Source organism: Lepus europaeus, chromosome 19 (genome assembly GCF_033115175.1).
Source record: "Lepus europaeus isolate LE1 chromosome 19, mLepTim1.pri, whole genome shotgun sequence".
In the NCBI taxonomy this organism is placed as follows: Eukaryota; Metazoa; Chordata; class Mammalia; order Lagomorpha; family Leporidae; genus Lepus; species Lepus europaeus.
In genome coordinates this window covers 68,044,244-68,068,733 of record NC_084845.1, presented here as the reverse complement: position 1 = coordinate 68,068,733, position 24,490 = coordinate 68,044,244, and the positions used below count along the sequence as shown (strand labels likewise).

General features: G+C 48.7%; 1 protein-coding gene across 1 annotated transcript in view; it reads right to left on the bottom strand.

Annotated features, from left to right (window-relative positions):
* Window positions 1-24,490, bottom strand: part of CDH13 (cadherin 13) — a 983,749-nt gene that overhangs the window by 505,730 nt on the left and 453,529 nt on the right. The window contains exon 4 of the mRNA XM_062176103.1: window positions 19,414-19,530. Within this exon, the coding sequence (XP_062032087.1) occupies window positions 19,414-19,530 (117 nt within the window). The remainder of the gene's footprint in view (window positions 1-19,413; window positions 19,531-24,490) is intronic.

Below are 24,490 nucleotides of genomic sequence, written 5' to 3'. Positions count from 1 at the left end.
GGACAAATAAACCAGAGGAGCAGCATATGGATGGGGAGCAAAGACCGCACGCCAAGCCCCCGTGCTTGGATCAGCAAGGGCAAGGAGCAACGTCCTCCCTGCCTCTGCGTGCAGTGCGGACCACCTGCATTGCAAACCCACCAGGCCACAGCCAATCCCAGGGGTTCCTGGCCTCCTGTGAGGCTCCCGGAAAGCAGGCTCAGCAGCTGCGGCCTGGCAGGAGAGCAGGGCACTCCTACTACCATTCTGCTAAAGAGGATGCTGTCTGCAAAACAGACACCTGTGCAGACGGAGCCTTCCACTCACAGAAGCCAGAATCCCCACTTCAGGTAATGAAGCCATCCTGACAGCTGGACTCCTGTGTCATTTTTCAGGGAAAATTAGCTCTGAGCAGGCAGAAAATCAACAACGAGCTGGTTTGAATGCATCTCTTTTTGTGTTTTTAAAACAATTCTTTTGGCAGGACTCGGGCACAGTATAATCAAGATGATATCTCCAGGAAAAAGGTATTTTTGCTCAAAAAATTACAGTTTATCTATGATGTTCCAGGCCCTAAGTGTACAGTTGGAACACATTCTATTCATGAATACTTTGTTGATCAGGCATTCCCATGGAATACAGCAGGTGGGCAGACAAGACGACTGCTTTTTACAAGGTTTTGTTTCTGAATGGTTCTGCCTGGGCAACGCTGAATCAAATCGGCATCCTTTGTAAATACAGGAGCACACCGGTTAGGCGATGGTTAGTTATAGCATGGCTACAGGTCTTTGGCAGAGTATCAAGTTCAAGGATGAAAGACGCCCTGAGCCTCTGAATCAATACAAGTCTACGTGAGTTCTGCCCAGGACAAAGCTTCAACATCACTTACCACCTGTGCAGACTGAGCCTACCCAGGCAGGCAGAGGGAGAAGAGGGAGAAGAGGGAGAAGGGACAAGTACCTTGGCAAAGCACTTCGTCCGGGCTAAGCACGGTCTGCCAGGTGATTTCATTTTATCCTTCCCCCAGCATGGAGGGCCAGTGTTATTAGCCCTTACAAGACGACTCAGGATGTCAGAGACCTGTCTGGAGGTCCAACAGCTGGACACCAACAGAGCAGAAACCAAGGCTGTGTCAGCCCATTGCTATGGACCTGTACCACGGGATCGGGCCATGCATGGATAAAGTATCCCAGGCCACGGCCACTTCAGAGTATCAGATTCCAAGGATTAGTTCACCGTATCAGAGGCAGGCAGGCAGGCAGGCAGGCAGCAAGAGTGAGTGGCAGCTCATAGAGCCTGGCAGTACAGATGAGGGAAGTATAAAAAGCATACACCAAGACACACACAGGAGGAAGCGTCCAACCGAGAGAGCTTACGATCCCACCACACAGTTCCACGGTGACAGTCACAGTGCCAAAGGCCACATTCCCACTAACACACAGGCACGTTAACTTCAAAGGACAGTTGGACAGGGATGTAGGGTGTTATAAGAGTGTATAAAAATACTGGTATTCCAGCGGCTTGCTTTGGCTTGGCTACCTGCAATATTTACCTAAAGAACAACTCTTCCCACAAAGTGAAATACAGGAAATTCACCCCTCAACAACAAACATACTTTACATAACATTTTACATAATAGGAGTTACATAAAAATGTGTATAAATATACATATATTACATTTAAGATTCTGAGACTCTCAAACACTGCCTTTGTCCTACCAAGTCTATATTTTCATCCATTTAATAGCTTACATAATAAAAGCAAAAGCACTGTTATCAATCCCAGATTTAATGAAATTAATTTATCAACCTGTTAGCATATGAAAGAACATGTAAGTACTTGTCAGTAGGTAGGGAAAAAGCATGTCCAAGACATACTGCTCTCAATTCTTTTTTTTTTTTTTTGGACAGGCAGAGTGGATAGTGAGAGAGAGAGAGAGGAAGGTCTTCCTTTGCCGTTGGTTCACCCCCCAATGGCCGCTGCGGCCAGTGCACTGTGGCCGGCGCACCATGCTGATCTGAAGCCAGGAGCCAGGTGCTTCTCCTGGTCTCCCATGCGGGTGCAGGGCCCAAGGACTTGGGCCATCCTCCACTGCACTCCCGGGCCAGAGCAGAGAGCTGGCCTGGAAGAGGAGCAACCGGGACAGAATCCGGCGCCCCAACCGGGCTAGAACCTGGGGTGCCGGCGCCACAGGTGGAAGATTAGCCTAGTGAGCCGCGGCGCAGGCCACTGCTCTCAATTCTTACCACACCACGGGGAGAGCACCAGAGCCGGCCTTTTGACTACTCATCCATTGATTCATTCAACCAATATTTATCAATAGCCCAGCCTATGAGACTTGCACCAGACATGGAGGATAAAACGATGAACAAGAAAGACTGAGTTTCTCTATCTTGGGGTTTGCAGCATAGCAGAGGGGAACGTTCCGGGACAACAGACTGACAAGTTCCTGTTCCCTCACTAGGTGGAGAGGAAGAGGGTGGCTGACTGCACGCGAGACAGGACGTGACTGCGTGGTCAGAGCTGCCCGGAGGAAGCAACACCCAAGCTGAGAGCTGAAGGCTCAGCAGGAGCCGGTGGGGTGGGGTGGGGTGGGGGGGTCCAGGCGAAGGGAACGGACGAAGCTCTCCCCCAGCCGGCGTGCTCACGTGAGCCACTCTCCGCAAACGCACAGGTTCTCTGGGGAACACTGCACAGACACAGCCCCTCTTCCTGTGGTTCTCAGCGCTTTTCCATCGGGCGGCTGGGGGGGTCCCGCCACGTGCTCCGACTCTGGGAGCCAATGAGGACGTCAGCCGAACCTTTTGGTTGGACCACCCCTCAGCGTGCTGCTAAGAGTAATGCAAAGGCGAGGGATCAGATCGGTCTCAGGAGAAGTGACCCTAGAGACCGGGAACATTTGGACAGTCACCCTGAGCTTGCACTGAGCCCGGATGACCGGAAAGCCCTCAGGCTTCGGGCAGTCACTCCCAGGGCAAGGAGGCCTCCCGCAGAGCAGGTGCAGGCAGCAGGGTCCAGGACAAGGGCAGAGATAAAGACTATCCTCACTCCAATCCTGAAAAATTAATGTTCCACCTTAAACAAAAAGTGAGGTGTTTGGACCAGGCCACTGCAGGGCTCCTTCCAGCTTAATACTCTGTTCAGATGCAGGAGAGGGAGAAGACAGGAGCACTGATAAACTGAAACCCAACCAAAGGGCTCCAGAGCTTCAGGTGGGACCCCCCATTGGAGGAAGGGGGTGGGGGGTGCCTAGAGCCTCAGAGGCCAGAGGAGGACAGGCGTGGCAGTCCTCTGCCTGAACACACCAAGCCAGCTGGTCACGCTCCATGTGGCGAATCTTTTATTATCTAGGGAAAAATTGTTGCCGTTTTCTTTTTTAAAGTGTTTTTTTTTTTTTTTTTAACATCAGAGTTACAGAGAGAAAGAAAGATCTTCCATCTGCTTGTTCACTCCCCAGATGGCTGTAATGCCAAGGGCTAGGATAGGCGGGAGCCAGGAGCTAGGAGCTTCTTCAGGGTCTCTCACGTGGGTGGCCTGGACCCGAGCACTGGGGCCATCTTGCACTGTTTTACACAGGCCATTAGCAGGCAGCAGGAGCAGACGTGGAGCAGCTGGAACTCAAACTGGAGCCCACATAGGATTCTAGCATTGCAGGTGGTGGCTTAACCTACTATGCCACAGTACCAGCCCCGTTGCTGGTTGGTCTTGGCACCCTAAGCCCTGGGTCACTCCATTTCCAGAAAAAAATCAAAACAAGGTGAAAATCTGTGCTATTTTTCATCATCACTGTTTTAAGTATTTTTGCATTATGGCAATTTCATAATGTTCCTACGTGAGAACAGAATGTGGGCTTTGGATGTCCCAGTTGCGAAGGGAGGGTTGTGATTGGATGCCACCGTTGTCAGTCATCAGGAAGAAGTGGGAAACCTTAGGACAGGAAATAGTAACCAAGTGGTGTCTAAGGCCCTTGGTCATGGATGAGCTGATAATCGTTACTGATAGTGATAATTATCGGCTGCCCTGTGTAAGTAAGGACAGTGCAGTCGGGTGGGGTAATTCTCAGTGAGGCCCGAGAAATGACTGGTGACATCTGTGGTTGTCTCATGACATCTTGCTCAGAAAAGAGAAAAAGAGGCTTTGATGAAAAATCTGTACTTGATGGGTTTCTGGAGACCCTGAGATGTTCATTATTTGGCTTATAAAATAATCTATTACAATAAATGGAGCCTGTTGAGAACAATGAGTCTCTCCAACCTTGACTAAGAATTCCCACAAAATTGACTTAAAGCTTGCGTCAGCCTTAGGATCTCCAGGTGGGATGGAGGAGGCTCCTGCAGAACCTGTTCTCGAATGGAGCCCGGATGCCTGGTCAGGAAGGGAATCGTTAGGGACGACGCAACGATCTTCTCCAGGTCCTTTTGGTACTCGTGTCCATATGGGCATCATGTCTTATTATTATTAAACAGGTGTAGGGGTATGTGGGGGGGGGGGATGAAGGAAGGGGAAAGAGAGAGCGTGAGCGAGCGAGCAAGCAAGCACCATCTCATAGGCTGGTTCACTCCCCAAATGCCCACAGTAGTTGGACAAGGCCAGGCCGGAGCTGGGAACTCAATGCAAGTCTTCTAAGTAGGTAGCAGGGACCCAACTACTTGCGTGAATAGTGTTGCCTCTCAGGGTTAGCATTAGCAGGAAGCTGGAGTCCATCTAAGGCACTCTGATGTGAGCATCTCAAACGTGTCTAACTATGCTAAAAAGCTGCCCGAGGCAACACGTTTTTAAGTGGTCTGAAGACGTGCAACAGGCTCCTACTCTGGCTTGCATCAACAGCTGTCACACTTCAGCAGGACTTCAGTAGTGGAGTGACTTTGACAGGACAGAAACTGGATAGGTTCTGTCTAGAAAGGAGTGAGGATTTTACCCAACCTACTCCCACAATGCACTGTAGAGTCACAATGATGAGTTTAAGTTTTAGCTTCTACACAACCACTTCAACAACTATTTAGCAGAACCTTCGATAGCTGACCCCCAAATTTCACATCAACACTTGTTCGTCAGCAGATTGAGACTCTGGCCTTTTCTATTATTTCCAACAGAAGTGCGAGGATATGTCCACCAGTACGTTTATTACAGTGTTTGTGAACATGACCCAGCCCCCCACGACACTGGGAAGGACAAAATGTGGTGTGTTGAGAAAACGGAATACTGTGTATCTGGGACTGCACAGTGCACTGAAGTGTGACTGGATCTATGCTGAGCATAGACAACTGGACCAGAAACACACTATGAAAAGAATGTGACATGAACTCAGGACCGGTTACATCTGGGGCCTGTGGAGTGGGTGCCCGGTAGGGGTCATCAGGGACACTCGGGGGCTGCTCATGTTCCATTTCATTATTTGTGCGTTGCTTTCATGAGTGTTTTCTTTCTTCAGGAAGTCAGGGAGCTGTCTAAACAGGTACATGTGTGGTTCTGCATTTTTTATTTATATGTTGTATCACACTTAAATCAAGCACTTGTTGAAATCCTGGTTTTGCCACTCTAAGGCACTGAGGTCTGTCCATCACTCAGTGTTCTCATGTGTAAATGCCGTGAGAAGAACACGGCACGATGGCTGGGAGAAGTCACGACCGGGTACACACGCACCGAGCCCTGTGTCCCTGACACAGAGGACGACCCTTAGCACTGCTGAGAAGACAACACAATGGGGCTGCTTTCAATGGAGCAGGATGCAAGGAGGACGAAGGCAGAGCTGGGGGTGGAACCAGAGGGCTTCGGGTGCGTTCCTTCACTCTGCCAAGAATGTACGGCTGCAAACACCCATCGGCCATGGTTCTCACCCTTACTGGGGCAGAAGGGGTAGTGCCCAGATGACAGTCGCTCAGCAAATGGAGGACAAAGGGGTCCTGACCCAGACAGAGCGGGGGAAAGGGAAGCTGATGGCACCAGATGGCATCAGAGCCGAGGTGGAAGCAGGTGACGACCTCATTAGCACAGAAGTATGGTGGCTTTGTACCTCTCAGGTACTGGGTCAGCTTCCTGTATTCCTGAGCTGTGCTTTTAAACCTCTTGAGTGCCTGTGTGTGGGCTGAAGTTTCATACAAGGTAAGATGGATGTGTTCCATACATGTGTGCCTATAGATGGACATGTGTATTTACATATATATGTAATATATATGCAGACATATATACATACATAGATTGGCGCCCAGCTTTACAAATGGCAACAGTTATGATAATATAAGTTACAACTGGCGGCCGGCGCCGTGGCTCAACAGGCTAATCCTCCACCTTGCAGCGCCGGCACACTGGGTTCTAGTCCCAGTTGGCGCGCCGGATTCTATCCTGGTTGCTCCTCTTCCAGGCCAGCTCTCTGCTATGGCCTGGGAAGGCAGTGGAGGATGGCCCAAGTGCTTGGGCCCTGCACCCCGTGGGAGACCAGGAAAAGCACCTGGCTCCTGGCTTCGGATCAGCAAGACGCGCCAGCCGCAGCGGCCATTGGAGGGTGAACCAATGGCAAAAAGGAAGACCTTTCTCTCTCTCTCTCTCTCTCTCTCTCTCTCACTATCCACTCTGCCTGTCAAAAAAAAAAAAAAACAAAAACAAACAAACAAAAAAACCAAACTGGGAAATGTTAGAGGCAAACAACTGGGTGTGCCCCTCGGAGGTGATCTAGAAGTTTCTAAGTGTTTCTGTGTCATGGATTCCTTTAACAGGCAGGTAAGTTGAGTAACATCCTTCACTGAATAATATCTTAAGGGCAAAAAAAAAAAAAAAAGATACATCAGGTTATAAAGCGAACAGACCATCCAAGGACCCCTCCCAGGTCTGCAGACCCCACCCTCACTAAGAAGCCCTAGAACTGGGCAACGGCCACACCACTGGCACGCATACCACACAGTCTTTCAAAGGATGCCTGGGGGCTGGTGTTGTGGTGCAGCGGCTTAAGCCAGGGCCTGGGAAGCCCACATTCCCCATCAGGGTACCTGTGATTGAGTGCTGCCTCGGCTTCCTGCTGATGCACACCCTGGGAGGTAGCAGGCGAAGAGTCAAGACCTGGGGTCCCTGCCACTCACAGGGGACACATGGCCGGAGCTCCAGTCTGCTGGGTTCAGCCTGACTGAGTCCTGGCTGTTACAGACATCTGGGGAGTGAATCAGCAGACAGAGGATTCCCCCCTCCATTCTGCCTTTCCAATAAAAATAAACTTGAAACAAATTCTTGAGAAGAACACTGGAGGACATGAAAGGTGGTCCTGAGACGTCGCGAGCAAAAAGTCAAGAGGACCAAAGGGTCGTGCGTGGGGACAGAACCAGGAGCGTGAGCAGCAGCAGGGGGTTTGCAGGAACGGGAACCAGCCTGGATTGGTGGAATTCAGATCTCCAGGGGTGGGAGTCAGGAATGTGCATCTTTGGAGATGTATGTGCACTTTCAATGTGGAGACACCAAGCCTTGGGAAGTCAATAGTGACTACCTCAGTGTGTGTGTGGGGGGACCTGGGAGATTTTTATATTATGATTTTTAAATATATGTTTTCCCATCAAGCTTCTACAATGAACATGCATTACTCTCATAACAAGAAAAAAATGTTATTAAAAGACAAGACAGATTCACTCCCTGGCATGTTAGGAATGATTTCCAGATGCAAATAACAAAATAAAGGCACCACTTGTGAGGAATTTCAAGTTGTCAAATAAATGAGCTAGAAATTGAGCAACACAGAGCCTGCAAAATTGTGTACACTAACGCCTAGCCAAACATCAGCATTCAAAGAAGAAATTACTACGAAGCAATGTATTTAGAATGAATCTGAGGCCAGAAGGCCAAGAGCGAACACAGCTGTTATGCATTTCTGAGCCAGTAAGAGGAAAAAAAAAAAGGACCATGTCTGCAGTAGGAAAGGACTCAGTGATATCCCAGGCACAGGTCCCTCAGGGACTGCACAGATCCGGGAGAGCTGGCAGAGAGCTGTCGGCCACTCGGGTGTTCCCACAGCCCTGGTCACTGCTGCTGACTCCATTCCCCAGAACAGCTGCCCACCTGGTCTGCATGCCCAGCTCCCTCCCTGTGCAGCAGGCGGGTGGACCTGTGGCCGCTGGGAAACATTCTCTTCCGCTTGGAAGAAGCAGCTTCAGCCACCCACGCACCCACAGATGCTGCCCACTTCCCCTGCAGCAGCCCCTACCTTCACCTTCTCTCGACCCCTACTGCCCAAAACCCACCCTCTCCCCTCCCCCCAATCCATGCGTGGCTCTCGTGGAGTGCTGGCCACACAGCCTCCTGCCTGGTCGCCCCGATACTGGCACATCCAGCCTTTATGTGTTTCCATGACAACAAGACGAGTCTTCCTGAAATGTCGATCTGATCAAGTTGTTTCCCAACCTCATCTTCCACCTGTTGAATAAGGGCCAGGCTCCTTCTCCTTAGAGTGCTCTTTTTTTTCTTAAATATTTTATTTATTTACTTGAGATGCAGAGATACAGACAGAGACAGAGAGAAAGGTCGTCCATCTGCTGGTTCACTCCCCAAATGGCCGCAACACCAGGAGCTGCACCAATCTGAAGCCAGGAGCTTCCTCCAGGTCTCCCATGTGAGTGCGGGGGCCCAAGCACTTGGGCCATTTTCTACCACTTTCCCAGGCCGTAGTAAAGAGCTGGATCAGAAGAGGAGGAGCCAGGATTTGAACTGGTGCCCGTATGGGATGCCAGCACCACAGGGGGAGGCTCGGCCTCCTACGCCACAGCGCCCCGGGTCGAGTGCTTCTTACAGTCCTTGGTCTTCTAACCTGACACTCTCACCTCATTAGTGCTGAGGCCCTGCACCTGCCACAGGCACAGCTGTTGTCCTCTTGCCTGGTGGCACTGGATTGTGCTCCTCCTGCCTCTCCCCCTTCACCTTTCCAGCTGTCACTCATCACTCAGGAAGTCTCTTGGGATTTGGGTCCCCTGCCCTCTCCACGTCCCAGTCTCAGGGCATACCAGCCTGGTCACAGGTCTTGCTCCTCTAGAATGGGCATTTGGGGGGAATCCACAACAATAGTCAGAGCGGTGCCTGGCACGTAGTGGATGCTCAGTCAACATTGCTCCATGAACAGAGGAATCAAGTTCCACTTTCCAGTCCCGGTAAAGCACCTGCTGGCTAAAAAGGCCCAGACTGGGGCTCACTCTTCCTCTCTTCATCCAAACCATGCGCACAACAAGATAGACGAGCAACTTCAGCGAAATAACACACGGCAGCAATCAACCTTGCGACAAAGGGTTGCTGTGTCTCCCCCGACTGCTTAGAGGCAGGCCAAGGCCAGAGACCAGGACGGCAGTGCCACCAGCACCCCAGCCTCACGTACCAGCTCCACCACAACCCTTCTGGGAGCCACCACAACTTCCCAGCTGGAAAAAGAAACAGAGCCTGGTTCTTCATTCGCCCCCTCCTCCCCACTGACCGGTTTCTGTCTCCATCCTCTTCGGAGATGGCAGCAGAAGGATTTCTGAAAGGGCCAATGCATTACACCCCCCTTGGGCCTGCACCTGCCCAGCGCTTATCGACTGAGTCAGCTGTGGTCTCTGAGAACGGCCTGCAGGGATATCTCTTAATTACACCACAGCTGGCCTTGCTGCTCTCTTTAGTTTCTTGCAGCTGCTGTGAACACGGTTGTCAGCAGAGATACCAACAAAAAAGTGTGTTGTCTACGGTGAGAGAGTGGCTTTCCACACCAGACAGATGGAGCCGCTTTCTGCCTGTCAACACGTGATCGATGCATTAAACCGAGACATGACCTTTGCCCTGGACTTGGTGTGCAAATGCGCACATCAAATCAGCTTGCGTGAGCTGGACTTCCTTTCTCTGCACAGAGAATCTCATCTCTCCCTTCCTCATTTCCCAGGGGGAACCAGGACAACTGCTACAGGGATGGTCAGCTTCTGCAGACAGACTTAGGACACCTTTGTGCAAAGGATGTTGGGATCCCAGAGAGCAAGGATTGGAGCTGTTTCTACTCTGCTCTGGCTGTGGGGAGTTGGATAAGTTATTAATGCACCATAAGGAACAGAACTGCCCAGAAATGACTCTCTATAAATCTTCAAAAAAAGAGCCCAGGATTGCAAGATAGTGGGTTAAAGCCACTGCCTGTAACACCAGCATCCCATATGAGCGCTGGCTTGTGTCCTGGCTGCTCCACTTCCTATCCAGCCCCTGGGTACTGTGCTTAGGAAAGCATCAGAAGATGGCCCAAGTGTTTGGGCCTCTGTCACCCATGTGTGAGACCCTGATAAAGCTCCTGGCTTCTGCCTGGCCCAGTGCTGGCCGTTGCTGTCCTCTGGGGAGTGTACCAGCAGATGGACGATGTCTCTCTGTCTCTCCCTCTCTCTCTGTAACTCTTTCAAATAAATAAATAATGTTGATTAAAGACCCTCAGTGTTCACCTGGACGAGAAACTAGCTCAGACTGGTCGGTGAACACGTGGGTTGGGAGGGTCCTTCTCCAAGCAGGGAGGTTCACTCGGGAGCAGCTCCCTGGGGCCAACATGCTCCTGACCCCTTCATGTATCACCTTCCACAGTGCCTGAGGCCAGTAGTGGGCTAGAACCGCCCACTCAGAAAGCCCGCATGCTGGTAGCTCCAAGCGGACCACCATGGTGATACCTACAGCAATGGAAGTGGTGAACACACATCAGGGCTCCCCACCCCAGAGAGCCGGTTACCACCATACCTAGGCCTATGGCTAGTCCTGGGACCTCCGGCAACTCCTGTAAATCTGGTGGCTGGCAGGTTCAGGCTTCCGGATACCACCAGAGTCTGACCGTCTCAAGCTGGCCAAGCATAAGGGAGAACTGTGGGAGAAGTCCTTCTTCCGGCACATGTCTCAGTGAGCTGATGGGGGATGCCAAGCTGGGTTTCCTGCCTCTGAATCACCTCTGGCTTCCATGCCTCCCTGTTCTCCAATACAGCTTGCCCCTTAACCCACGAAGTGCACCCAGAGCCCTCGTGCACCGAAGGAACTCAACACAACACATGGGGCGATCCGGTCATACCCCAGACAGTCCTGTCTTGCAGGATGCCTCCGAGCCTCAGTTTCTTCAGCTGTAGAGTGGGCCCAGAATACTGATTTCTGAGAGCACGTGTCAGAGTCCAAAGGCAATTCATCTGAGTGTGTTAGGCTAAGTCCCACGCAACCTTCAACCTTCACGTCTGCTATGGTGACTAAGTGCTCACCAGTTCAGCACTAGTGTCCTGGGTGTGGGTCTCAGCATGGCCACCCTTCACCTGGCTTGTCTTGGGTAAGTGACTTCATCTGTCATGACTTCAGCTTTCCCATTGGTGAAGCAGGTGTAGGACTGCCTATTTTAAGGGCTTGTTGAAAAAAAAAAAGAAATCCAGAATAAGAAGAATAACTGATCGGCTCAGACCCTGACACTCAATAGGAGACGAAGATTCTAGTCTGAAAATTCCTGGGTATGCCAAAGTCTAGATGCTAATTCAAGCTGAAATGCCCAATCTGCTCCTTTTCATGTGTTAATCTGAAAGGTAGACACACACACACACACACACAGGTCTCCCACCAACTGGTCCAATCTCCAGATGCCTGCAAAAGTCAGTTAGGCCAGGACAAAGCCGGGAGGTGGGGTCTCAATTCAGATCTCCTGCACGGGTAGCAGGGACCTGGGGAGTGGACTGAGGGCTCAAGTCCGGGCATTCTGGCATGGGTTGCAGGAGTCCCAAGCAGCAGCTTAACTGCTGCATCGAATGCCCGCCATAGATCTTTGAATGTTCACAAATAATTAGATATAAATTCAGTCTGAGGCCAAGTGCACTTAACAATAAAGCCCTAGAACTTTCTGAATTGAGAACTGAAAGGGCAATAAACTCAAGGCTAAAAATATTGCTTCCTCCATAGGCGCAGAAGCCTTTATTTGCCTGATGTATGTCATGGAGGGCATTTTTGCATTTATATGCATTTGGCCAAGAACCAACACAACTCAATTATGTTTTATCATTAATTAAACTTTGCAGATGGAGGGCAACACTTGCTAATGGTGAATACAGCTTTTATTAGACTTAGTAGAAATAAGTTAGGATTGATTCTGCTCAGCTTCTAAAGCTCTAAGTGTTTTCATTTCAGTGGACTAAAAAATATTATCACATATCAGAGCAACTCCAGAAGTACAGGGATACACACCTCTCAGTCGGCACACGTGCACACACACACACACAGCCCACCAAAATCACATCTATCACCATCTGCTAAGGACACTTGCAAGATCTAACAAAATGGTAGATTGCCAGGCAGTTTAACTGGTGGCCTCATTGCCACTGCAGGAAATTAAAATTTGCTAGAAATATCCAGACTGATCATATAATGGTCTGTTAATTCCATTCTCACAACAAAGCAGGCTGTGAGCATGTTAATTAATCAATAACCAGTGAATGCTTATCCAGGCAGCCACAGCTATGGCTGGAGTTCAAGTCAAAGGGTATTTGGGTTCCTACTCTGTGTTAGGCATCATTCCAGGTCATTCTGCCTGATGAACTATAGGTAATGGAAAGGGAAGAAAAGTACAGAAGGAACTATAGTGTTGCTTGAAACATTATTAAAAAGGCATGAAAAATGCATGAAAGAAAGCAAATAAAAATCCCACAGAGGAGACGAATCAGAAATGTGTATGAATCCGGCACTGTCTAATGCAAACATAATGTAAATCACAGAAATAATTTTAAATGTTTTTTTCTGACAGCCTCATTTTGAAAAAAGTAAAAAGAAACACATGAGATTAATTTTACCATACTGACATATGCAAATATGAAGATTATTAAGGAGATATTTTCCATTTTTGGTATATATGTGCTAAGTCTTTGAAATGCAGTATATATTTTATACCTGTAGAACATATGAATTTAGATGTTATAGTTTCAGGAAAAAATACTTGGTCTGTCTTTAGATTAAAATATACCAACTAAAAAAGTATACTCCTATGCCAAGTTGTTCCTACAAAATGAACCAAGAGTTACTTCTTAAGTTTGAATTAACGTTTTAGCTATTCAGCTCCTCAACTTTACTGGATGCATTTCAAGAGAGGCACAAGCCACCTATCATTAGTGGCCACCATCCTGGGCCACCATCTAGAACTTTCTCCAGTGTCCGAAACATTCCACTAGGTAGGGCAGCATTGGAAGAGAAACACAGGCAGCCCCTGTGGAGCAGGGGTGAAGAGGGCGTGTTCTGGGAAGCCAGAAGTGTTCAAAGAAATGGAACGGACACCAGGCTTGCTGAATTCAGACATAAATCAATGATCATCTCGAGAAGGTTGGGGCACTGAGCATCACACATCGCATATCCCATATTCATATTCTCCTGAACCGTAGCTGGTGGTAAGCTTCAGTAACTGAATGACAATGCTCCTTGCCTTAAAGGAGGGACTTAAACAGATGTGAATTTCAGAGACAAGTCCACGGTGCTGGACTTGGAGAAAGGGTGTGAAGGGATGGATTTTAAAAAGGGTGGCGTGAGTACATAAGTCAGGCAACAGGATGGAAAGACTCGCTCTTAGTCTGTATTCATTTCAACAGGGGGCAGTGGTTGGGGGGTGGCTCTGGCCCAACTTCTCAAGATGCAGCTCGTCACGCGTGAGTTCTCTAAGGGATACAATTGGCTATTAAAGGAAACAAACCCAATTCCAAAACTATCAGACTGCCCAGTACCGCCCTGCACAGGCGGGATAAATGGGAGGTTCAGGCACCTGGAGGTGGGGAGACTGGTTCTCGTGTCTGACTACACCCATGACACAATCAAAGCAGAGTCCTGGTCGAGTGGTTTCCATGATTTGGTCTAATGATCTATGTTGATTCCCTTTACGGAGAGCACATGGTCCAATTACATATGTCTTCCATCCTGGGTTAAAGATGTCTTTCTAAATGCCTATTCTACCAATTTATAGGGGTCTAAAAAAAGGATTTTCAGTAAATTGTACTTTCATTGGTCTGGATGAAAAGGGTTTGTGATGAAAGCAGAATCTCTAATAAGCATTTCATAAATGACTTGTCTTTCAAACCTAATATAAAACAGAATAAAATACGTCTCCCTACGACCTCCGTGCTGCCTCTCAGATTTAAAGTCCTCTGCTTTCAATCAATCGGGCGCGAGAACTCAACAATCTCTAAAGATGCAATCAAATATTTATCAGTGAAAGTTGGCAAAACTGAGAAATTATTTATGGCCCAAATTTTGAAATAGTCACACTTGGCAGGGGGAAGGGGGGGAGGCACATGCTGGGAAAGCCATGTTTCTCTCCAGCCCCACAATCCCAGCTGCCCCCCACTGCCTAGATTTCCCAAATAGGAAGGAAGTTGCAGGTTTGAGGAAGGGCGTTCGTGACTGGCTGTTTTTGTTGTTGTTGTTGTTGTCTGTTTTGTTTTGTTTTCGTTTTTTACAGTGAGAGGTGTTCTAGGGCAGATGATAGCCCAGGAAAGAGCCACAGACTAAGAGGCAAACGCGTCTCCCCACGGCCAGGTGTGCCCCCAGCTGTCCCAAGTTGTTGCTGCATCCAACCCCTGTGCACCCTCAACTGACTTTCTAAGTAAACAGCAGTGAAACAGAGTCTTGCCATATGATTCCCTCTTAGGATGGGAAAGCACCCCCCAAATTCTAGTAATTTAGCGACTTACCAACTAATTAATTATTTGGCAGATACGTAAATTATGCATCAAACGCTGCCTAATCCCTGGAGCTTTTCTGTGAACACCCAGCTCTATATGGCACCACATCCAACAGCAGAAACCCTCCACAGAGAGCGAATTCCCCTGAGCACCTTGCTTTTGATGCCTTTCCTCTTTAGCATATGGGCCTGCTTTTTTTTAAAGGATTCAGACTATGAGAAAATATGACAAAACAAAGAAAATCAAGAAACAGATACTTAATCTCCATTCGCCCTCTTGAAATGCAAGACAAATGCATCTGAACGTATTTTGTGCCAGCGTGCTAACTCATGTCTTCTGTGATCCTATGTTTGGTTAAGCTTAAAATTCTCCCAGCATTTTGTGATGACACTACCAAACATACAGGAAGATGAAAACAATTTTCTAGCAAATGTCTGAGTAACCACCATCTACATCCCACCATTAACATTTTGCCACAATTCTTCATTTGTCAAAGATCTATCACATAGCCACTGATACAGTCCTCTATCCATCTTATGTTTTGGTGCAAAGAATTCCCTGTAATTTTAATGCTCTTTTAAAGAGAGCAGTTGTCTGCAGGGATATTTCATTGCATGGATGAGGATTCTCGGCCTGGACTCTGAGCACTCAGACTGTGAGCTCCGGGAGGGCTGACACAACACCTGTCCTGGCTGCTGTGGGCCACCCGTGTGACCCCAGACGGGTCACCTCGTGCCCTGTGTGTCACTGCCCTCACTAGATGCTGGAAGACAATCTCCTTGGGCACGCGGGGTGGCAAGTGCTGAGCTCAGAGCCAGGCGAGCGCGCAGGGCCTCCTGCTTTCTTCCCTCCCTTTGGGATCCCAGAGATGGGGAGTTCCGTCCATTCCCTTCAGCAGTAAATTCCCGCCCCTGGTGCTCTGCTGATACACAGAAGATGCTGTGCTTGCTGACACGCGCCGGGTGGCATTTCGGGGCTTGTTCCTTCTGGTGTGCAGTGAGTTCTAATTAACGGGGAGAAGCAAACACAGTAGCTTCAAAGGCAAAGGGCATGGAGGTTTAAGAAATGGGAGGCGAAGATGAGACAGAAGCACAGAAGGCCCAGCTTAGCATGTGACAGTACTTCTATCAGATTCATGCCGTGTCGCTGTCCCCTGGACCTCACCTTTTGAGCGTACGCCACCAGAATGGGGGCTGTCACAGGAAGGTCCTCTAAACCTCAGGGGGCTCAGCACAGAGCCCAGGGCAGGCTCATGTGCGGGACAATTTCCACCCCTGGGAGCAGCCTCAACCCGGGCTGATAGGACTTGCTGCAGTAAAACCCTGGCGCCCTCTCTTGTGGGAAAGGTAACCTGGAAAGCGCGTCCCGCTGTTTCTTGGACTTTGTTGTCCACGGGATCAGAATCCAACCACCACATGGTGGCTGGTGTGACTGAAGGGTCTCTCACCTGGTCACTTTCACCGCCCTGTCTCAATTCCTCGCTGCCACGTGAGTCCCCCCCCCCCCCTTCCTAAATGAACGGCCAGCTCTGCCACTGTGGTCTGAGGGTCTGCTTCTGGAGGAACCGAAGGAAGACAAGTCTTTATACTTTCACCACTACAGAATCTCTTCTGTGACTCGTATCCAGCGCTGAGTATAAAGCCAGAGGTGCCCTTAGATTTCTGGGAGTAGAGTGGAGCCACAGCCCTGCCACTTTGGGCTCTTCTCTCTTCTCCACACCTCCACAGAATTACGTAAGGTAGCAGAGGCTCTCCCACAGGTGTGCAAAGCATAGCTTGTCAGCTACTGGTGGAGTTGACAAACATTAAAGATGTAAAGGAAAGAATCAGATTCATGAACAACAACAAGCAGGTGCAGGGAGGAAAATAAATTCCCTCAAGGGAGTGAAAAGCACGGGAAAACAATTTGATCAAGACAGGGTAATCACACTGCTTAAACACCCGGGGGTAGAGCATCCTAGCATGTTGTGATATTAGCAGTTATGACATTTAGGAGAGCAGTGCTCCGTAGAGAATCCGGGATAAGAACCAGGTCCGCGGGGCTGAGTGCGGGGAGTCCTTAGGCGGGAAACAAAATCTCCTTCCCAGATTGTGCCAGGTGAGCAACAACGCGGAATGTCCCTTCTTAGCAGTGCACAGCCGACCCACTCAGTACTAAAGGAAGGAGGCTGCGCGCACTCCCAGAGCCAGCTCAGAGCGGTGAACGCAGGAGCCTGGAAAACCCACAGCGTGGCCTCATCTGGACGCGATGCAATGGGAGTGCAGGTGCTAACGTTGCTGCTGCTGCTGCAGGAACCACTGGTAGAGTCTGGGGTTTCCCAGCCAGCCGAGATGCTCAGTCATACTTATCGTAACCTAATTAATAGAACTACAACTTCAACACTGAAAGAATCACCTATCAGTGACGCTTAACGGGGAGATCGCGGATCAACCCTCCGTAAACCTGGATGTGCAACAAGAATCAGCCGGAAGTCATGAAAATAAAACACAGATTTCTGGTTTCAACCCAAGAGTTCCGGCTTCTGTGGAACTGACAGGACTCAAGAACACGCATTTCTAACAAGTTCAAGTGATCACGGCACTTCCAGTTCACAGCCACTCTTGGAGTCGGACTGGACTAGACAAGGGGCTCAGCCTCTCAGGATCACCTGAGGTCTGTGGAAACACTGAATTACCGCCCTCACCCTCCGACCACTGGCGTTGATCTTTGAGGGCAGAATCCAGGAAGCTGTTTTTTTTTTTAAAATGTGTCTTTGGCTCACCTAAAGGAAGCCTGAAACCAGAAATCCATCTTGGGCCTCAGAAGCCACCTGTGGGCAGAGCCTTGGAGACATGGGGACTCCGGCCCCACGGCAAGTGGCACTCTTGGCTCCAGACACACTTCAAAAAGAATACCACAGCAGCGCGGGCTGTCCAAGGGGGCGGTGCTATCCATGTGTGTCACATCCCGCACTCCAGCAAAGATCTGTCATAAAGAAGGTCGCCTTAGACACGGGGGTAGTTATAATAAACGCAGTGATCACCATGGTATTGGGTTATTATTGCTTCTAATTTTCCAACAAAGCTCATTTCCCATCGCCCATGTCAGCCTCACTTCTACGTGGCTCCCCTTGCTTCCTCTCCTCTCTGCTTCCCAGAAATCCGTCTGCAGAAGGTGGCCAGAGGGCTCTGGCAGACCCTCGCCCCTGGGGAGACCGCCCCGTGGTCTCTGGCCGCAGGGCACGACAGAATCCGTATTCCTCATCACGGCCTCAGGTCAGCCAATACCCCTGACTTCTGCTCACCTTCTTCCTTACGTGTCACTCCCCAGACACACTCTGTTCTTCCTCATCTCCAGTCTCTGCACGTGCAGTTCCCTCTGCCAGCAACGCTGTTTACCCAGTGTTCCCAGGCTGCCCTGTCTCACCTGTCCTGTACCCGTGCCTCCAACCAAGATGTGAGGAATTGCAACCAGCCACCACCCTTCTGGGTGAAGACTGTCTCCTTGCTCCTCTCCCTGGTCTTGCCATTTGTTCTTTCTCGCACATCACCTGTTTCTAGCTTTCAGTCTCCATCATACTCTGCAGTACTCCTGCTGATTTATTTACGTGGGGAAGCATCTATCTCTCGGCACATCAGCTGTACTGTCTGCTTGTTCACGGCTGTTTTCACCTGGTCCCAAACTTGGAGTCTGGTGTTTAACAGGTACTCCATGTTCATGTCATGAACTCATCAAGAGTTCAGTAGCACTAGCCTTTAAGATTATTTGTTCAAGTAACCACTATTGTTCAAATTCTAGGACCACCAAAAAAAAATGCAAACTGGTTAAAACCTGTTTTTCCATGCTGACTATCCTTTGGGGAATACAGTATTAAGTAAAATTTGCAGGCAGCCATTGTTTTAGACTAAACTCCCACATACACTGAACAGATCAGAGCAAACCAGAATGGAGTCACTTGTGCTAGGTGTCACATCATCCAACTGAATTGTTATACAGGAGATTCACAGCAACCAATCCTAAGGGGTAACAGCACCAGAGCCAACATGTGGAGCAAATCCCCTGTTTTAACCTCATAAGAAAAGTCACTCTACAAAGACCATTTCACTTTTTTGCTCCTTACTCAGCCTTTTCACTTACGAAGTCCACCCCTCTGCTCAGTTCTTCAGAGTATCCCTGTGTGTCATAGATGGGCTGCCTGACCCATGGATCTCTAAAAAAAGCCAATTCCTACATTAAACTCAAGTGGATGCAATGTGAATTGTTGACACATTAGTATTGTGTGTGGCCAATCCAACGATGGCCATTTCTTCCTGGATAAGCTCTGGTGTTTTCTGTCACCGTGTTTTCTGGATCTGTTTGGTTTAGTGCTCCTGCTCTGATTTAGCTTTTGGACAACTGACCTACTGGTGTTCCTAGACTGAAAATTTGAATAACAAGATCTCTGTGAAGGCCACACATCACTTCCTCCCATCCTAGCAGGCCCTATCTGGCTGCTCCCATGGACGTGACCCATGAAAGCAATGCGTGCCTTCCGTCGTCAACGGCATCCCCCTGAGCAACCTCAGCTTCATTATCTGCTGTGCGGGGCTCCAAATCGTGATATTCAAAGCCATTCGTGCTTTTTCCAAATTCCCCTTTATTTTTTGGATGATCTTCCCAAGCCTCTCTCTTGCCAAAACCATTTGGCCTCTTATCATGGAGGAATCGAAGCCAATTCCAGCTGCTCACCACACCAGTTGCAGTCAGCTTGCCTCGTGCATGTTCATCTATTAATAAAAACATGTTCTTGTCATTTGTCATTTGTCTGACTTACCTTGCCGACATCTCTCGGGAACGGCTGCCTCTGATTCTCTGGAATTAAGATGGGAGATACCACGATGGACCTCTTTTGTCTTGGAACAGGAGAAGTTCTTGCATATTTAAATATATCCTGAAAGAGAAAACAAAATCAACTGACTAAATTCTCCTTTGGAAAGGATGGCTCTGTCTGCCCTGGGACGTGCATCCTCTGTCAGAAAGCAGAGACGTTTGGACATCGTTCGCTTTATCCTATCACACCTCACCAGCGTTACCAAGTACATCATGAGAGTCACAACAAAGGTGACACTGAATTCCCTAATGACATCATTAAATCATTTAACCCCAACTTCTGAATCATTCCATTCACAGTGTCAGTCTTGATTTACACACCCTTCAGGGCCCGCGAATTCCTGCTCTTCACTTGCTGGGCTAGTGGACTGCTTACCTGGCTAGGAACCCAGAGAGCTCTCTGGACATACAAGCAACTCTTCATGGCCAACTGCACGGCCCTTACACTCACAGATAATTGCCAGGAAGTTCTAAACTATGTGAGGCATTATAGGGACTTGTAGTCTATGTTTTTCAAAGACATGTGCTGTTAGTATTGGTGGGGTGACTTGGAATCCACTCTCCCAGTAGATTGACACTGTCAGGGTGTTTGCTCTATGTGTAACTCCCCTTTTAAATTAAGTCAATGAATTTTAAAATGGAAGACTTCATATTACTTATTTTTAAATTTTTATTTCAGAGACAGAGAGAGAAAGAGTACAAGCCAGTAGGTTCTCATCTGCTGGTTCACATCCCAAATGCCCACAGTAGTAGGACTGGGCCAAGGGGAAAGCCAGGAGCTGGGAATTGATTCCAGTCTCCCATAGGGGGAGCAGGGACCCAATTACTTGAGCGTTATCTCCTGCCTCCCAGAGTCTGCAATGACAGGGACTCTGACAGGGGATGCCGGTATTTCTCTGCTAGGATAAACGCCCACTCCTCACTATTTAAATAAAGCACTGGTGCAACTTAACATAAAAAGGAGGAAAAATGAATGCATCACAAGCTATGCAAAGAAAGCTCCTCTATGTAACAGTGTGGAAGGAAAGGTCCCCAGAAAGGTTATAGCGCAAAACCGAGACCTTCTCGATGACCTACTCATAAGGCAGAAGAGGAGTTAAAACCAGACTTTTTCCATAAAAAACTAATCTGATCAAATCCCACATACCAACCACAATTATGCCCCGGATCCTCTGAACCTCTGAACCACAGGTTCCCCTCAGAGCACGTACAAGGTGCTGGTGTTTTGGCGGAGCAGGTAAAGCTACCGCATGCGATTCTGGTTTCCCACATGGGCGCCAGTTCATGTCTCAGCTGCTCCACTTCCAATTTAGCTCCCTGCTAACAGCCTGGGAAAGCAGTGGAAGACGGCCCAAGTTTGGGCCCCTGCCACCTATACGGGAGACCCAGATGAACCTTGTGGCTTCTGGCTTCAGCCTGGCCCAGTGCTGACCATTGCAGCCATCTGGGGAGTGACCCAGCAGATGGAAGATCTCTGTCTTTCTCTGGGACTCTAACTTTCAAGCAAATAAACAAAAATTCTTAAACAAAAAAGATCATGTGGTAAATGACAGTTCCATACCATCAATAGCACCAAGGTCTCATAAAGATGTGTGTATACATTATAATTTCAAAGGAAAATTTACATAAGTAAAATCAAACAGGAAACAAGGCCAGCTGAGGCTCTGCAAGTTTCTCTAATCCGCTTGATTTTGGTGGGAGCATAAATGGGCATCACCCTTACGGAGGGTCATCAGGCAATATTTATTTGTTGAGAGCCTTGTAAATGTACATTTCCTGCCACTCTGTAATGCGACTCCTGGGAATGCTTCCAAATGCTAAATTCAGAAGAAGAATACAACTACGTGCAGGGAGATGTTTTGTGAGATAGGATTTGTAAGGGGGGAAAAAGCAGACAATCTGAGGGATCAACAGCAAGAGCAAGGCTAACTTTGGGTCCACCAGTGGGAGATACGCGCAGGCCAGTAACAGTAAGGCAGCTGGGAAGCCCTGGTCCCGCTGCTGTCTTCACCACCACTGCCACGAACTCCTACAGTAACGACAGATCAAGCAGGTGCAGGTCCACGGGTGAGGCACTTCCCACACGTAAGCTCTAGTGTGTGCAGCAAACCTCCTAAGTAGATTTCAGCCCTCCCTAGGCAATGAGAAATGAAGGAAGTTCAGAGAGGTTCTGAGGACTGTGTCAATCCTAGCTAGTGCTGAGAACTTACAGGACACAATACAAAGGGAAAACATAAAATAACACTGGGGGAGTTCTACTTTATACAAGCTATCCTGAGCGTGAAAGAAGAATATCAAACTATGAACAGAAGAGCCTAAACCAGACCATCCTGGGGTAGGCACACAGGTGCAGCAGGTTTGAAACACTGCTTGGGAGGCCTGCATTCCACATCAGAGCAGCTGCACTTCTGCCCCAGCTTCCTGCTAACGTCATCCAGGGAAGCAGAGGAGGTTGGCTCAAGTACTTTGGTTCCTGCCATCCACCTGGGAGACCCAGATGGAGTACCTGGCTTCAACCTGGGCCAGTCCCAGCTATAGTAGGCATTCAGGGGGTGGAACCAGTGGATGGGCAATCTCTCTCTCTCTCTGTCACTCTGCCTTTCAAATACATTTTCAAAAAAGACCCTTTGTTCTTCAGCAAGACAAAAGACTCAATGAACAGGCAGAGGCAGAAAACTGAAATCAGGGTATGCTTAAGATGGTGGTGAGAAAAAGGAAGCAGTGTAAAATAAACAATAAACCCAACCCAAACTGGAAAAGAGCACAGAGAAAGAGATGCAGAAGAAAACAAAAACGAGAACGGATTGTATTTATACAAAACTGATGGACATCGTCTATGAAGCCTGTGTTGGCTTATGAAGGCATGGCAAAAGCAAAGAAAATATGTAAAATATGTGCAATATAGGAAACTCATTTGCAATAAAAAAAATCTGCCAGCCTCAGATGAGAGAATGCCTCGGAAAGTACTTTGAAAAGATTTAAAGTGCTATGCAAATGAAAGGGATCTGAGCCTGCAAGGGAGCCAACAGAAGCCTCTATTCATCAGGATATACGTGTACATGGGCCCAGAGTCACAGAAAAGCTCACTGTGTTGTCACTGACAAACCTCCTGTAGCTTCTGTAATAAAGGGCTTCCTTGTGTTTTCCCAGCCTGAAGACCAGTGATGTTTGTGTTCTCAGGGGCCCCGGGAGCCCTGCGCCCACCCTGGAGTTGTCTCGGATCATCAGCTAGTGAAGCCCATGGCCATCAGCACACTTCCCGAACTCTTGACAACATTCCAGAAGTCAGGGCAAGCACGACTGTCCATCTCAGGGTTTAAAGAGCCCACGAAGAAAAGCGGGAGCTCGAGCCTTGGTATCAGCATGCAGAATGGGCAGGGTGGGGCTGGAGGTAAACACACGTGCACCTGGCTCTCAGTCTACTCACCATGGGCATCGTGAGAGAGAGGCTGCAGCCAGCACTCTCTTCTCTTTCTCTTGACTTTGCCCCCACGTTAGGATGAGCCTCAGTAAGTACAAGGGGAGACAAAAGCTCATACACAAATGAATTCAGCACAAAGTTTATCTTGGTGAATATTAAAAAAAAAAAAACAAAAAACAAAAAAAACAACCTTTGCACAGCTTTGTCTTAATAGACACTTTCCATGAACTACAAAGGGAAGGTGGCCTGGAAGGATGCAGAGAGGGGCTGCCCAGGGCACGAGGACGCCTCGGCAGGAGGGACACGCCTGGCACGTCTCACTGCCACCATGCAGCTCCCGGCCTGAGCTGAGTGAGCTCAGTGAGTGGGCAGCAGACAGAACCGTCCTGGAAAAGGGGTGCAGACCACGCAGAGGCTCCGGCCTCACTCCCCATGGGGTGTGAGCCCTGGCAGGTCCTGGGCTGAGGAGTGCACCAGCCCACAGACCACAGAACACCAGACAGCTGCTGTGGGAGAGTCAACCTCAAGGGATGAGAATATAATTATGACACTCCTGCTTTTCACGATCTGCAGGCACACAATGGAGAGAAATGGGTGCAAGCCAGTGTTCCCTAGTCTTTCTAGAAGTGAGCACCAGCTATATCAGGAATGCTGTGTGCAATAATGAAGGTCATACATGGGAGACTTTGAGGACCACCAATCAAAAACCAAAACCAAACCAAACCAAACCAAACCAAAACAAAACAAAACAAAACAAAAAACCCCATGCCTGGGAGGTCCAACAACCAAGAATCTGAATAACAAGCACACAGTAAGTAATGCATGCCCAGCGCCATGAATACAAGGGTCATTTCTATTATCAAAGATGTTTGTGGGAAAAAGTCGCTTTGGCCAAAGCTGTCAATGGAGAAAAGAAGTTCTATGCATCATCAGGGTAGTCTGAACTTTGAGTGATAAATCCAGAGGCTCCCCACCCAGCATTGCACAACATCTTTCTAAGACGTCCTCTCCTCACTAGCGGCATATACGTCCACTCACCAAAGGATGGAGCTTCCTGTGTTACTAAGGTAGAAAAATTCACCTGCAAGGCTCCCAGTGCAGGTGCCATCCCTGTCCATGTGGCTCTGCCTTTCAGCTGCACCAGCTGCCTGGAGATCTACTGAGTCCCATGTGCTTGTCCCACGGCATCACTCTAAAGGATGCCCTTCTCCTCCCCTCTCCTCTGCCTGGTTAAGCCTCAGCTCAGTGCCACCAAGAGGGTCTCTTTTTGTTACGGATATTGCCTGCACCTATCCCTTTCCAACCAGAGCCCTTATTTTGGATTCTGGGATTATTGTACCAAAGCTTGTTTTTTACACAAGGTGACCAGCTCCAGGGGTGCAGGTCCCTCATCTTCCTGTTTTGTTGGATGTTCTCCAGAATCTAGCAATAGGCCAGGCATGCAGCGAATGTCCAGAACATACAGCAAACCCCTATTAAAAATATCAAATACAGTACTATTGTAAGAATGAGCATCATCCTGGTAATTGACTTAGCATAGTGCTTAGCTCAGAGCGTTTCCTCCACCATTGTGTCTACTAAATAAATGAACAGCATGGCT